The sequence below is a fragment of the Pristis pectinata genome, chromosome 10 (genome assembly GCF_009764475.1).
Source record: "Pristis pectinata isolate sPriPec2 chromosome 10, sPriPec2.1.pri, whole genome shotgun sequence".
Classification (NCBI taxonomy): domain Eukaryota; kingdom Metazoa; phylum Chordata; class Chondrichthyes; order Rhinopristiformes; family Pristidae; genus Pristis; species Pristis pectinata.
In genome coordinates, this window is record NC_067414.1 from 49,483,488 (window position 1) to 49,496,624 (window position 13,137).

At 39.9% G+C, this 13,137-nt stretch overlaps 1 protein-coding gene across 2 annotated transcripts; it reads left to right on the forward strand.

The window, feature by feature from the left end:
• The first annotated feature begins 452 nt into the window (after positions 1 to 452).
• On the forward strand, positions 453 to 12,539 carry rnf146 (ring finger protein 146). 2 transcript variants are annotated; one of them, XM_052024815.1, is made up of 3 exons: positions 453 to 599; positions 1,879 to 1,939; positions 10,818 to 12,539. In XM_052024815.1, the coding sequence occupies exon 3, from the start codon at positions 10,819 to 10,821 to the stop codon at positions 11,887 to 11,889; it is 1,071 nt and encodes a 356-aa protein (XP_051880775.1). In that variant the 5' UTR covers positions 453 to 599; positions 1,879 to 1,939; position 10,818; the 3' UTR covers positions 11,890 to 12,539. The 2 variants fall into 2 exon arrangements, with proteins under 2 accessions (XP_051880775.1, XP_051880774.1); XM_052024814.1 differs by lacking the exon at positions 1,879 to 1,939 and having other exon boundaries at positions 462 to 599; positions 10,818 to 12,454.
• The last annotated feature ends 598 nt before the right edge of the window (positions 12,540 to 13,137 follow it).

A 13,137-nucleotide genomic window follows, 5' to 3' on the forward strand; every position in this document is an offset into this window, starting at 1 on the left:
GGTCATTGTTCAAAAATAAAAGGTCTTTTTAAAACAGCGACGAAGCACAATTTTCCCCCGATAATGTGTCTTTGGAACCATCTTCCTCAAAGGATAGTGGAAGCAGACTGAATATTTTCAATAGTAAAAATAGAGAGATTATTGACAAACCAGGTGACCAGGGATAGGCAGGAACATGGGACTGAGGTTACAATCTTATTACATGGTAGACCAGGTTCGAGGAGCCAAGTGGCCTCCGCTTGTTTCTATTCTGTATGCAGATAATCTAAAGAAAAACTGGTAGCTCGTTAAAATAATAGGCTAGCAGGGCACAGCTCCACCTCTCCTCCCCCCCCCCGAACGGTAGGTAATGCCTCCACTTACGACCATGTGATGTCTTCCGAGCCTCGCACCGCCACCTATTGCACCAAAGGGGCGCTACCGCGTCTGGCTCGGCCTCCGTGTGCGCGCTATCGCCCTACGCTCTGCGGAGCTGACGTGCAGAAATCGCGACAGCGCTGCGAAGTTGGGCCGGTGACGGGCGAGTGGCATTTGTTTGGGCTTTGGTGCTCGGCGGGGTGCGTGTGTGTGGCAGCGGTCACCGCGGCGGAGCGGTCTGGGTGAGTGGCGAACGTTGATACATCGGCCAGCGAGTCCTCTCATTGTTTAGCTCATAAAGAAATAACCCCCCCCCCCCGCTGGTGACGACGGCATTGGGTGCTGATGGTAGCTGCACTGCGAGTCCTGGGGCGGCCGCGTTCCATTGGAACGCATTGACACTGGCCGCGAGTTCCAATCGAACGCGGTCTGGGGGCTTCACCTTGTATCCGACAGGCGGCCAGGTTCAACAACGTTGCAGGGTCCCCCTCCACTTCCTTCCCTCCCTCCCCCCCTCCCTCCCTCCCCTCTAGATTGTTTGGCAGCCTCTCCTAGTCCAAGTTAGCGTCAGCCTCCGATATTTGCAGGGCTGACGGGCTCGTTTGTCGCCGGAACCATTCCCTTAGCAAGTCTCCGACCAAAAAAAAACAGGACACGTTTCCCGGCTTCGTGAACTGCGTGGCCCTGGCCTTCTGTTGAAGTGCTGCGAATGTTCTGTCAGTGTGTTCTTGTACTCCATTTCGAGCATTGGCTATCAATTAAAAGTTGTCCGACTCCCACAACTGCCTTGGTTACTCTTGCTCCCATCTTGATTCTGTAAGGATTTTGTTATTTTCTCATGTCTCGCCGCTGCATCTGTTTTGGCGATATCAACTTCCGTGCAAGTGGTTTTGATATGTTTTTCCCCGACGTAAGGTTTCTAACCGCCGTGGTTAACGGAGCATTTCTCATTGGCCTTTTCATCTACAGCGCTTCAGCTTTAAACTCTTGCCCCTCCCTCCCAAAACCAGTTTAGGTGCACATTCCAATCACCAGTTTTACCGATTTGATGGATCATCTGCCTTTTTTTTGCCACTCGGTGTAATGGCTGTATCAAATATATTTCCCCTGCTCCTTTCAACAATCTAATGAAGCTGATCTGCCCATGACACTAATTTGCCCCTCAGTCACCCTTGTTGCATTTCTAGTGTATGGACAATTGCTACCGTTCAGGATGTTGCAGATGAAACAGCAGTTTTTGCAATTCCTTCGAGGTGCAACATTAAGTTCAATCATTTCAGATAACCAATCTGTTGAGAATTCTTCTGAAAAGCAATAGTTGTTCATTATTCTGCTGTCACTTTTTACTACTTCCCTGTACCCACCTTGTTCCTTTGTGCATTCATCTTTGTTGTTTAATGTCTTGTGACTTGCCTCCTATCATAAACCTTGTCTTTTGAACTCATCTGTTGCATTTCTAATTTTCCCCAAATTTTGATGAAATATCATCTTGTGAAACAATAATTGTTTGTTTCTCCATAGATGCTACCTGATCTGCTGAGTGTTTCCAGCATTTGTTTCTGCTTGTTCTTGTACTTTCCAGGTGGGTTTATTAAGCCAGTAAGCTTTTGGGGTGCTGGAGGTGGGGAAAGATGTTTAGATATTCTTTTATTTGTGCATTTGTTTTATTGTAATGATTTCAAAAGAATCTGCAAAATCCTCCCTTGAAGTTCTCATCTCTTTGGTCTTTTTCTGGAGGCTGGGCTGCAGGAGCCTGAGGTTTGGTGAATCTGTAGAATTTTAAAATTCAAGCTGGATATCTGGCTCTGCACCTCTACCACTTTATCAATCTCTTGCTCTCACTCCCACTCTGGCTCTTTGCTTACCTCAGTTTGGACTTGAATGTATTCACAGCTGCTGTTCCATGATGAACCTTGTACTAGGTTTTGGAGGAAGGATTTGTGAGTGAATGTGAAATCAAGGTCTTGTTTACTTTCTGCCTTTCATTTTCTTTGTGGGTTTAGAATAAAAATCAGAAACCTAGTTTGTGGATAGGTATTAGAAAATTATTATTGTATTTGGAGGGGGAAAAGAAGTACCTCTTTTAAGATTAAAACAGAAGCATGAAGGAAAATTAGAATGAGAGTCATAGAGCAAACAGCACAGATGCAGGCCCTTTGGCCCAACCTGTCCATGGTGACCACATTGTCCACCCAGCTAGTCCCAATTTCCTATGATGTGAGATTAAATAAGAGTGGATGACTAGATACTTGTTTTTGGTTGCTCATTTGTGGATTAATATATAGTTTCTTAAAGTACTGATATTTAAGCTTTAATTCAGCCCTATTTCCACCTGTTCGTATCACTCCCAGTAAAGGAACTAAATTTTTAAAGGCCTAGATTTTTCTACTTAGGCAATTACATCTGCTTCCTGGCTTTTTCCCACCCTATTTCTTTTTCTTTCCCCTTGTCTTTCTATCTTCTTGCACCCTTGTGCTACCACGGTGATCCAAAGATGCCACTAACGCAGTTGAACTTCTGGGCCCAAGGTCCTTTGTGTGCTGGCAATGAGCTCCTTGGAGATCGGAGAGCTCCACCAGCATGGAAGGTGGTGTTAATAGGCTTTTCTGAATTAATGACTGATATTTGTGTAATGTGTCTTGTTTACTAATATTTAAAGAGTAGAACTGCTAGGATCATGGCTTGAACTTTTGATTAAGGTATTAACAATAAATCTGTTCCCATGTGAACAACATAGCTCTTTCTGTTTTATATACATGGCATTCAATATTTCTTTGAATCACAGGACACTATTAAGATTGCACTGCTTTCACAGTAGTACAGTTTGTATACCATAGCTGAGGCAATACTCTTACATACAAATATAACGTACAAGGTTTTGTAGCTTTGCTTGGGTTTCTTCATATTTGTTTAGTGGTATATCATCCTTTTTTTAAAAAAAAAGCAACTTTTATTTATACAGCACAGTAACAGGCACTTACGGTCCAGTGAGTCCGTGCCACCCATTTGGAATGCACTACCTGGGGTGATACATTGGTCAAGTTCAAGAGATTGTTAGATAAGCATATGGAGGAATTTAAGATAGAGGGATATGTGGGAGGAAGGGGTTAGATAGTCTTAGGAGTGGTTTGAGGGTCAGCACAACATGGTGGGCCGAAGGGCCTGTATTGTGCTGTATTGTCCTATTTAAACCCATGTTAACCTACCCGTACGTCTTTGGAATGTGGGAGGAAACCGGACCATCCGGAGGAAATCCACGCAGATATGGGGAGAACTTACAAACTCCTTACAGACATCGATGGGAATTGAATCCCGATTGCTGGCGCTGTAATATCATCACGCTAACCATTACACTACCATGCTGCCCCTTCTGAGAGAGATTTATTGCTTTTGTAGTGGAAGGAATGTGCAAGTTGTCAAGTTTGACTTTGAAATATGGTTGGATGGAGGGGGAGAGAAGCTATTCCATTGATTTTCTTTACAAATTTAAATCATCATTATTCAAATTGAAGGTGGTTGTCCAGGCACCTCAGAGTTGTGATATGTTGATGTTTGAAGTTGTCACTGCACAGATGTTTTACTCTATTTTCATTAAAGTATTCTCACTGCTTCAACTCTACCTCGATTGTCTACATTCACCTATTTATACAAATGACTATTTTGTTAATTAGTGTTCTATCTCCTTATCCCTTTCTTTTCTCCCCATTCCTTGGAAAATGCTGTCACCTTCCAAATGACTTCCAAAATTTTGAATACTTTCAGTTACATTTTCACCTCTTTCACAGTAGTGTGGTGATTACCTACAACATAAATCTTTCCTCATCCATCTTGGCCTATCTGCAATCTCTGGCACAGTTTATCCAACCATCTTCCAACACCACTCCTCTGAGTGGGACTCACTGGCCTTGTTCCCTATCATTATCTAAAAAGCCATAGATAATCACTACCAGCGACTTGTCCTACACCATTATCTCTGGTATTTTCTTGGCTTCTATCTCCTTGTTAGCAACAGAAACTGAAATAATATCAATTTCCACAAGTATGTTGTCTCTTAGCCACACCTTTCCACTTCTCTCAGCTTGACTAGCATATAGGACTGGCTGAGTAGAGATTCCTCAAAGTTTGGGTGCTCCTAATAGTGTTGTCTTCTGTAAGCAGTGAATTCCAGCCTTCTTCCAGTGAATAGCATTTTGCTATATTTGACTTCTGAATATCTGGCCACTTTTTTTTCTGCACTAATTCTGAGACCATATTTTCACCTGGCATTGTATAACACCACCCTGCTTTGGCTCACCTGCTAACAAAGCTTTCATCCTTGGTTTCAAAATCTTATTTTCTGCCCTCCTTAAACTTGAGCTCCTCCAAATCTCTGCTGCTCGTATCCAAACTTGCATCCAAGTCCCATTCACATATCCGTGTACCAGCTGATCTTTCTTTGACCAAGCTTCTCGGGTCTGTAACGTATCTCTATCAAACTTTGTTAGACTAAACTCCTGTGAAATGCCTTGCATTGTTAACACTATAAATGCAAGTTGTCATCTACAGTAAATGATAGCTGCCTCCTGCCTTCCAATTTCACATTGTCTTCCTAAAGTCCTTTTCCAGGCTCTTCTGTGTTTGTCAAATGCCCTTCCTGCCCCAAACAAGTTTTGGGAATGTGTTCCCCATGTCTTGATCCATGATCCCCTAAATATTAAATGTAGTAGTACAAGCAGCATCAACTCCAATGGCACTTCACTTGCATTCATTCTCTGAACAACAGCCATTATCCTAAATTTGTTTTTGCTCTGTCAATCCACTTTCCATCCACATGGAAATACTTCTGTTTTTACCAGGTGCCTGTCTTTTTTTATATCTCACCTGTTTCGAGAAACACTTCCAGAAAATCCAGATGTACTACAGTACCAACTTCTTATTCTATTACTCACTTCTCTCAAAGTCTCAAACATGGTTCGCCTTTATCAATACCATTCTAAACTATTGTTTCTAAATGCTTACTTTTTTTTATTACACACTGGAGGATCACTGGAATATATTTTACCCTTTAGTCTGTTGTCCGAGGAGGGAATTCAGAAGAAATGTCTTTACCCAAAGAGTGGTAAGAATATGGAACTTGCTACCATAGGGTGTGGTTGAAGCAAATGGTGTAAATATTTAATGGTGGGGGGGGGGGAGTGGATTGAACAAAGGAATAGCAAGTTTATGCTGATAGAGTTAGATTAGGAAAGATGGGAGGAGGTATGACTGGAGCATAAATGCCGGCATGGACTGACTGAGCCTGTTGAACATCCTGTTTTATCCAACTCAGTCTGAAATCTAATATTTGAGGAGCACAAATAAGAATATTGAGATGTGGTACTAACTAAACTAGTGAGTACAGCATGTGTAAGTAGAACACTGGTTTACAAGCTGAAATGTTGTTCAGAGGGAGGCATGCTCAAACTGCAGAGTGCTCTGGATCACGCCCAAGTACTCCATCCATTTTTAGTCACTGAGATATTTACATTCAGGTGCTGGAGGTAGTTCAGACTGGAATCATGGAGCTTGGCCCCCACATCAGAGAACTGTTTAGATGAAGAGGTACAGAAATTCTGTTCTTTTGCCTTTGAGTAGAGCTGACAGCAGACATTGAAGCCTGTTCTGTAGATGCTTCAAACTAAAATGCAAGAACAGAACAAGAAGTTGCATGTTCAAGCTGATAAAATGTGAATTTAGAACTGACATCAGAATGCTCATCAAGATTAATCAAACCACTGACTAGGTTTCCAGGTAGATCTTCAAAATATTGTTATTCTTGGAAAAGATGGGAAGCTGGAATGGGGGTGAAGGTAAATTGCTTTAAACTTTACTCAAACTTATCATGCATTTTTGAATCTAATATCTGTTAATCAAATGCATCCTTTTGATCAACATTTAAACTTAATAGTTGATTACAACATATTATGGGAGAGCTAGTGACTTTTGGGAAGTGGAATCCACATTGTCCCGACACCAACATTCTATCAATGGAGAATTGTTTCTTGGACTCAAATTGGAATTAGTTTATTATTGGCACATGTACTGAGATACAGTAAAAAAGCTTTTGTTTGCATGCCATCTAGTCAGATCATTCCATAAGTACAGGATACTAACAAGTTATAGATTTGCCTTGCGTGATAATACATTGGGTTAGAATTTGGAGCCAGAATTAACTTTATCATTGAACAGGTAACTTAAATTTTGTCACACAACTTATTTTCTGAAAGACCTGAGGTTATTTAGTTACTGCCAGATATGTTATTTTACATTTATCATAGAGTTCTACAGCATAGAAACAAATCCTTTGGCCAGCCACACCCGTGCCAAGCTTTTGCCCACCACCGTTAATCCTAGTTGCCTACACTAGGTCTGTATCCTTCTGTCTTGCTCATTTAAATGCCTGTCTAAATATCTCAAGCCTTGTGATTGTATCTGACTCCACCACACCCTCTGATAGTGAGTTCCAGATATCAACCACTCTCTATGGGGGGGGGGGGGAGAGAAAACCTTTTCCCTCAAATCATCTTTAAAACTCCTTCCTATCACTTGAAAGTAATGCCCTCTTTTTGATATCACTACCATGGGAAAAAGATTCTGACTATCTACCATATACTTCTATCAGGTCACCCCTCAGCCTCTTTCACTCCAGGGAAAACAAAGCTGCTTCAATCTCTCTGTGTAACTAAATTCCTCCAGCCCAGGTAACGTCCTAGTGAATTTCCTCTGTACCCTCTCCAGCACAATTGTATCCTTTCCATAGTTTGGCAACCAGAACAGCCTGTGATACTAAATAGTGGTTAGACCACACTTTGAGTAAATTGGCAACATAATGTCCCAACTTTTATATTCTAGCCCCGACCTGTGAAGGAAAGCATGACGTGTGTGTTCTTCACCACCCTATGTACCTATGTTGCTATCTTTAGGGAACTATGGACTTGAACCCCAAGTCCCCTTTGTTCATCAGCATTCTTTAGAGCCATACCATTTACTATACATGTCCTACCCCTATTTGATTTCCCTGTTTTACTGCTCATTTACCTATTTCAGGATCTCATTTAATATTGACATCTTGTTCAAATGTTTTGAAAAACTGATGAAAAACCTTATCTGGAGCCAAAGATGATATTAGAAAAGTTGGTCAGCAACTCATTCAAATATCGGGTTCTAAAGAAACCTATTAGAGGACAGGAATGTTTATGGTTGAAATTCCTGAGCGAGAGGGATGCAGCTAAAAGTAGAATTGCAAGCAGTGACAAAGGATAAGGAAGAGGTTAGGTCAAAGAGATTGACCAGAGATGGGCAGGGGAAATTTGGAAGGCTGGTTACAGGTCCGAAGGAGTTGGAGATGGGAATTGGCTAGATTTGAAGGAATTTAAACAATAATAACTTGTAATTGTATGTGCTGGACCATTGCTCAGCTGTATTCCAAATCTTTCTGACCAATCTTGCTGGCTAGATCAGGTTGACTGGTGAGATTTTTGATATTGGAAGCCAGTACAGGTTGCTAAGGACAGGGAAGTACTACGCACAATACCATGGCAAAATTTCCAATAATGTTGATCTCTATCGCATGATTCTCTTGCAATTTAATTTGTTTGAGCTGGCTCAAACATGACAGAATACTTCTACAAATATTTGTGACATCTGTAGTAAAAATCTCCACATAATGTAGAATCATTTTCTTGAACCAAGTCTTGTTAATTTAAATTTAGAATCTGTGAAATCAGAAAATTGGAAAAGCTTGGCACAACCTTTGGCAGCGTTTGTTCCTGTGGCACCTTGAAGCAGGCATCAGGAACTGGATCACAGCTCTGGTTTACTTTAGTGTTTAAGAAATAGAATTTATATTGTGGTTTCTCATCATAAATAATGACACTTCAGAGGAGAAATGGACTTTTTAAAAGCTATTGCATGCCATCAAAAAACATTATATTCTGCCTCTTGTATAGCTTCCCATCCCAACAAAGTTAATTTCCTTATTCAGTAACTTGTTTAATTTCTTAGTCCTTATGTATATTATGTTCACCTATGATTTACCAGATGGTTTTGATGTTTTGCGGTTTATTTGACATTGTCGCGGAATTTGTATTTAAAAGATATGGGATTGCAAATTCTAGCTGCAGAAATGGCTAGGGATACCAAATCTGAATCCTTGGCACATAATTATTTTAGTGAAAATATAAATTCATTATCATTTTGTCAGAACTGCCACTGAACTGGTTCTGAAGAACTGACTAAAATTTTGCACACTAGTATTCCAAGTCGTCGTTTTTAGTGAAATTTGCAAATGCAATGTTAACTAGAACTTGGATGAATTTATTTTGGATAGTATCCTTTTTGAAGAGATTTTGATTGTATTTCATGGAATGTTCAAGCAATTCCATTGATTAGATAGCCTTCAGTTATTGTCTTGCTCCTGAAGAAAGCCTTGCCCAGCAAGAATACCCAGGAAATTCCAGAGGCTTTAATTGACCATTTTTAATTGACCAAGTCTGTTTAGGAAGTCAGAAAAAATATAATAGTTTACTTTTTCTTAAAAAAAAAGTGCCAGCTGGTACGTTGTGGGCTTGCCTTTTCTCCTTCATAAAACCTGTTGGGGGAGAAAATACTGTAGCTGCCGACTTTTAGGAACGTGAGTTGGTGGCAGTACATCAACTATGAAGTAACTTTTTGGCTTTCATAATAAGTTTGAAAATAAAGAATTTGCTCTAGTTCCTGTGCTTTGCTGTTCAAAAGAGATTCAAATGTTGCACTCCTTAAAGAGTTGTTCAGCATTTGAAACTTTCCGCCAACAACCCCACTATTTCACCACCCCCCAAAAAAATGCAACTTTTAAGCTTCAGTTGTTTTGTTGAGAAATGAGATGTTCTTCATAGTCCTCAAATAATGACTCATAAAGATCATGGCCCATGGTCTTTGCATCAATATTTTGGGAGGACTGTTGGAAACACTTTTATTTCTACATGTGTGTCATGTTGGAAAATGATTTGGAGACAAATTGCTGCTTGCATCTTTCAAACTGCAGCTCAGTTGAAATGCACAGTAAACAGTCATGAAGTAAAGAAACCAAGCAATTGGCAGTAGTGTGCAATTTGAAAATTATATGGGACCAGCACATCATAGAAGCAAATGACTTGTATTCCATTGCTATGGTGTAGAAAAGATTCTTCAAATTTCCTGGTAGTATTGGTGGGCAAATGCTTAAACAAATAGTATTTTGGCATATACTTGCATAAGATTTGTAATAATACATTTCTTTTTTTTCAAAAAAAAGTGTACTTCTGTTTATCATGTGAAATGTGATTTGCATTCACCTGTCATCACTTCTAGTGACTTATGGCTTTTATTTTGCAACATTGGAAATAAATCGTGTTACACATGATGGGGAATTTCACAGGAAAGAAAATAAGCCACTAATTCTAATTGTTTAATATCAGTATAACACAAGCTACCAAGTTAAATGATTGATTTGGTTTAATCTTTCATGTTCAGCAGAAGTTCATCCAAGGCATTTTAAAGGTAATTCACAATCCTCCATAATAGATAATTATTGACTTAAAAATAGCAATGCAAATCTATCAACAAATAATTTCAGAACTTAATTGTAAACCATAGATCCTCTATAAATATAGCATCTGGATGCTGCTTTTGTCCTGTAGCAATGTCATCTGTTTACATGTAAGAATCCCATATCTTTTAAATATAAATTCCACGACAATGTTGAAGCAGAATAGAAGCCCCATATTGACTTGTATAACATTGATTGGGGGAAAAAATGGAATATTATTTCAAATTGGACGACATCCTTGCATACCACTTTTGGCAAATGGGGTAAAATTCTGCAGTTTTATATCTACATTGCCGTAAGCTACACGAGAAGTCATTAGACATTAATTTCCCTTTGACTTGTAAAGTCATGTAGATCTCAGACTTGTCTTCTGAAAGTAAGATTTCCTGTGAGATGAGAGAAATTTTAGAGACTATGAAATGTCATGAGGTGCAAAAGGTTCTTTATATTTGCAGATTACTTCCATCTAACTGCATTCTCTCTCCAGAAACTAGTCCACCAGAATTCATTTATGTCCTCATTGGTTTTTGTCCTCCTATAAACTGATTTTATCCTGGTGGTAGAAATGTGTCCAGCTGACTGCCTCATTATACTTCTGCCCTTCTAATTTCTAACTTGTGACATTGAAGATTTTGCTATAGTGGAAGTTGTCTGAATTGGATGTGTGTTTCCTTTATAACTTCAAATTGCATTTATTTTCATTGTGAAAAGACCTTGATCTCTTTCCAATCACCATACTTCCTGGAGGAAAGAGGACCTGAATTTCATGTGATCGATGCAATTTCATTGAGTAGTCAAGAAGAGGAAATTGTTATTGTTTATTTTAATCAAGGTTACATTGCTGATACAAAGTCTCTGCTCTAATTTTTTTTAGGATGGCTAGCTGTGGAGATGTTGATCATGCATCAAACATGATTCCAGGAGGAAGGAAGTTGAATGACTCCTGCTCAAGCACAGCACCAACCCTGACTGTACCAGAATGTGCTATTTGCCTTCAGACTTGTGTTCATCCTGTTAAATTGCCATGTAAACATATCTTCTGTTTCCTGTGTGTAAAAGGAGCATCCTGGCAAAGCAGGCGGTGTGCACTTTGTCGACAGGAAATCCCTGAAGAGTTCCTAGACAAGCCAGCTTTGCTGTCCCCTGAAGAGCTGAAAGCAGCAAGCCGAGGCAATGGGGAGTATGCTTGGTACTATGAGGGCACAAATGGCTGGTGGCAGTACGATGAACGTACAAGCACAGAGCTCGAAGATGCTCATATGAAAGGCAAGAAGACGATTGAAATGTTGATAGCTGGATATTTGTATGTTGCAGACTTAGAGAACATGATTCAGTTCAGACGTAATGAACATGGCCGCCGTAGAAAGATGAAGCGAGACATAGCAGATATTCCCAAGAAGGGAGTAGCAGGTCTCCGGTTAGATTGTGACTCCAACTCACTGACTTCAGAAAGAGAGAACTCTGCAGACGGAGCAGATAGCACAGCTGGTGGTGGACCTGGATCTGCATCAGCATCAACACAGTCCTCTGTTTCCATGATGAGGCCGTCAGTTAGACAGGCACCCTCCCTAGTTGACCAGCCAGTAAGTCCACTAACACCTTCCCCAGATGTCAACGTGTTGCTTGTGAACTCCCTTGCTCAGTTGCAGCTCAGTAGCCATAGGATGAGCAGGAATCACAGAGGTGAGGGAGAAGAACAGAGTGCAGTCAGAGTGTCATATGATAACACTGAGTCTGCCACAAGCACTGATACGGAGGACGAGAATGCCAGCCTGCTTCAGGAATCTGCAGCCAACACCCTCGATGGGCAAATACTCATTTCTCCAAACAATGAGCGGGAAAATGAGATACCAGGAGATGAGCCATCTCCAGAAGGAGCATCCAGCAGTGGCATCAGAGCCAGGGAGCAGCATCCCGATGGACAGTGCACTGTAACAGAAGTCTAGACATTGGCAACTTCTATTCTTAAAGAAAAAATTTATAGAGATTAAGGGCAACTGAGGAATGGAAAATTTCTCAGCCAGAATTGCACTCATTTAAAACCAGAACTAATTTTTCATTTACATCATTTAGACATGACTGCCTTTTTCCTTTTGCAATTTGTAGGTTTCTTTAATGTAGAAATTGCACGTTATTATGGTAACATTGAATTTACTTTGTGTTTTAATATTTGTGTTGAATTTCAAAATGACTCACTCCCTTTGCATGTGGTGTGTTAAATGTGACATCTGAGCTCATTGCAAACACCAATTGTCCTGGAGGCCTTTCATTCCTCCTTTGTTAAATGCCTCTTGTGAATAAAGTAATTTTCCTGTGAGAGTTAACTGGTTCTATCAGACAGAATTTGGGTTTTTCTCTTTATGTAGCCAAACCAGGAATCATTGTTTTCCTTTTTGTTTTGTTTGTTTAATTTAGTTAGAAGGTACATTACTACAATTCCCTTTCAATATTATTGTAATTGAGGCTGGTAATAGCTGTACAAGTAACACTGGTTGACATTCAGTGAAGTGTTAGACAGTAGAAATAAGTAGTGAATTCAAATTTACATTATTCTGACTACAATAATAGTCAAATAAAGCTCGAGGCTTTTTTAACCATTGTCTTCACATGGTGTTCTGCTTTTGTACACATTTTTAAACCAAAATGCAGCTTAATTATAACTGCCCATTGCTTAAAACACTACTGTAATTTGTTTTGATGTCAGCTTTTCTCGCTAACTGATCTTTGCTATCTACAATACCAATCTTGTAACAAGTCAATTAAATTCTCTGTCAAAATAGAGAATTTAATTGACTTGTTACAAGATTGGTATTTTTCCCATGCTGCACCCCAAGATCAACTAATCCAACTTTGAAGGTTTTGCAGATGGCTTAAGCTATTGATTCAGTACCCAAGTATTAAAATCGGGAGATCCTATCTGGCAATCTTAACTAAAACTAACTGGCATGGTGTTCTTACATCAGAACCACTTACTAGAGCTTCTCAGTGGCTAAACTAATGTGCTGTAAGGCCAAGTTAAGCTTGCAAAACAATGGGTTTGGTCTCTGGTCTATCCTAATTTAGTAGGTCTTGGAAGGTGATAAAAATGGAATGACTTCTAAATAAATAGTGACAAATTAGGTGGATTTATAGAATCAGAATTAACAAGCTGGCTGTCTCAGAGATGGGGCATATCCCCTGTGTGTGTGGTGTTT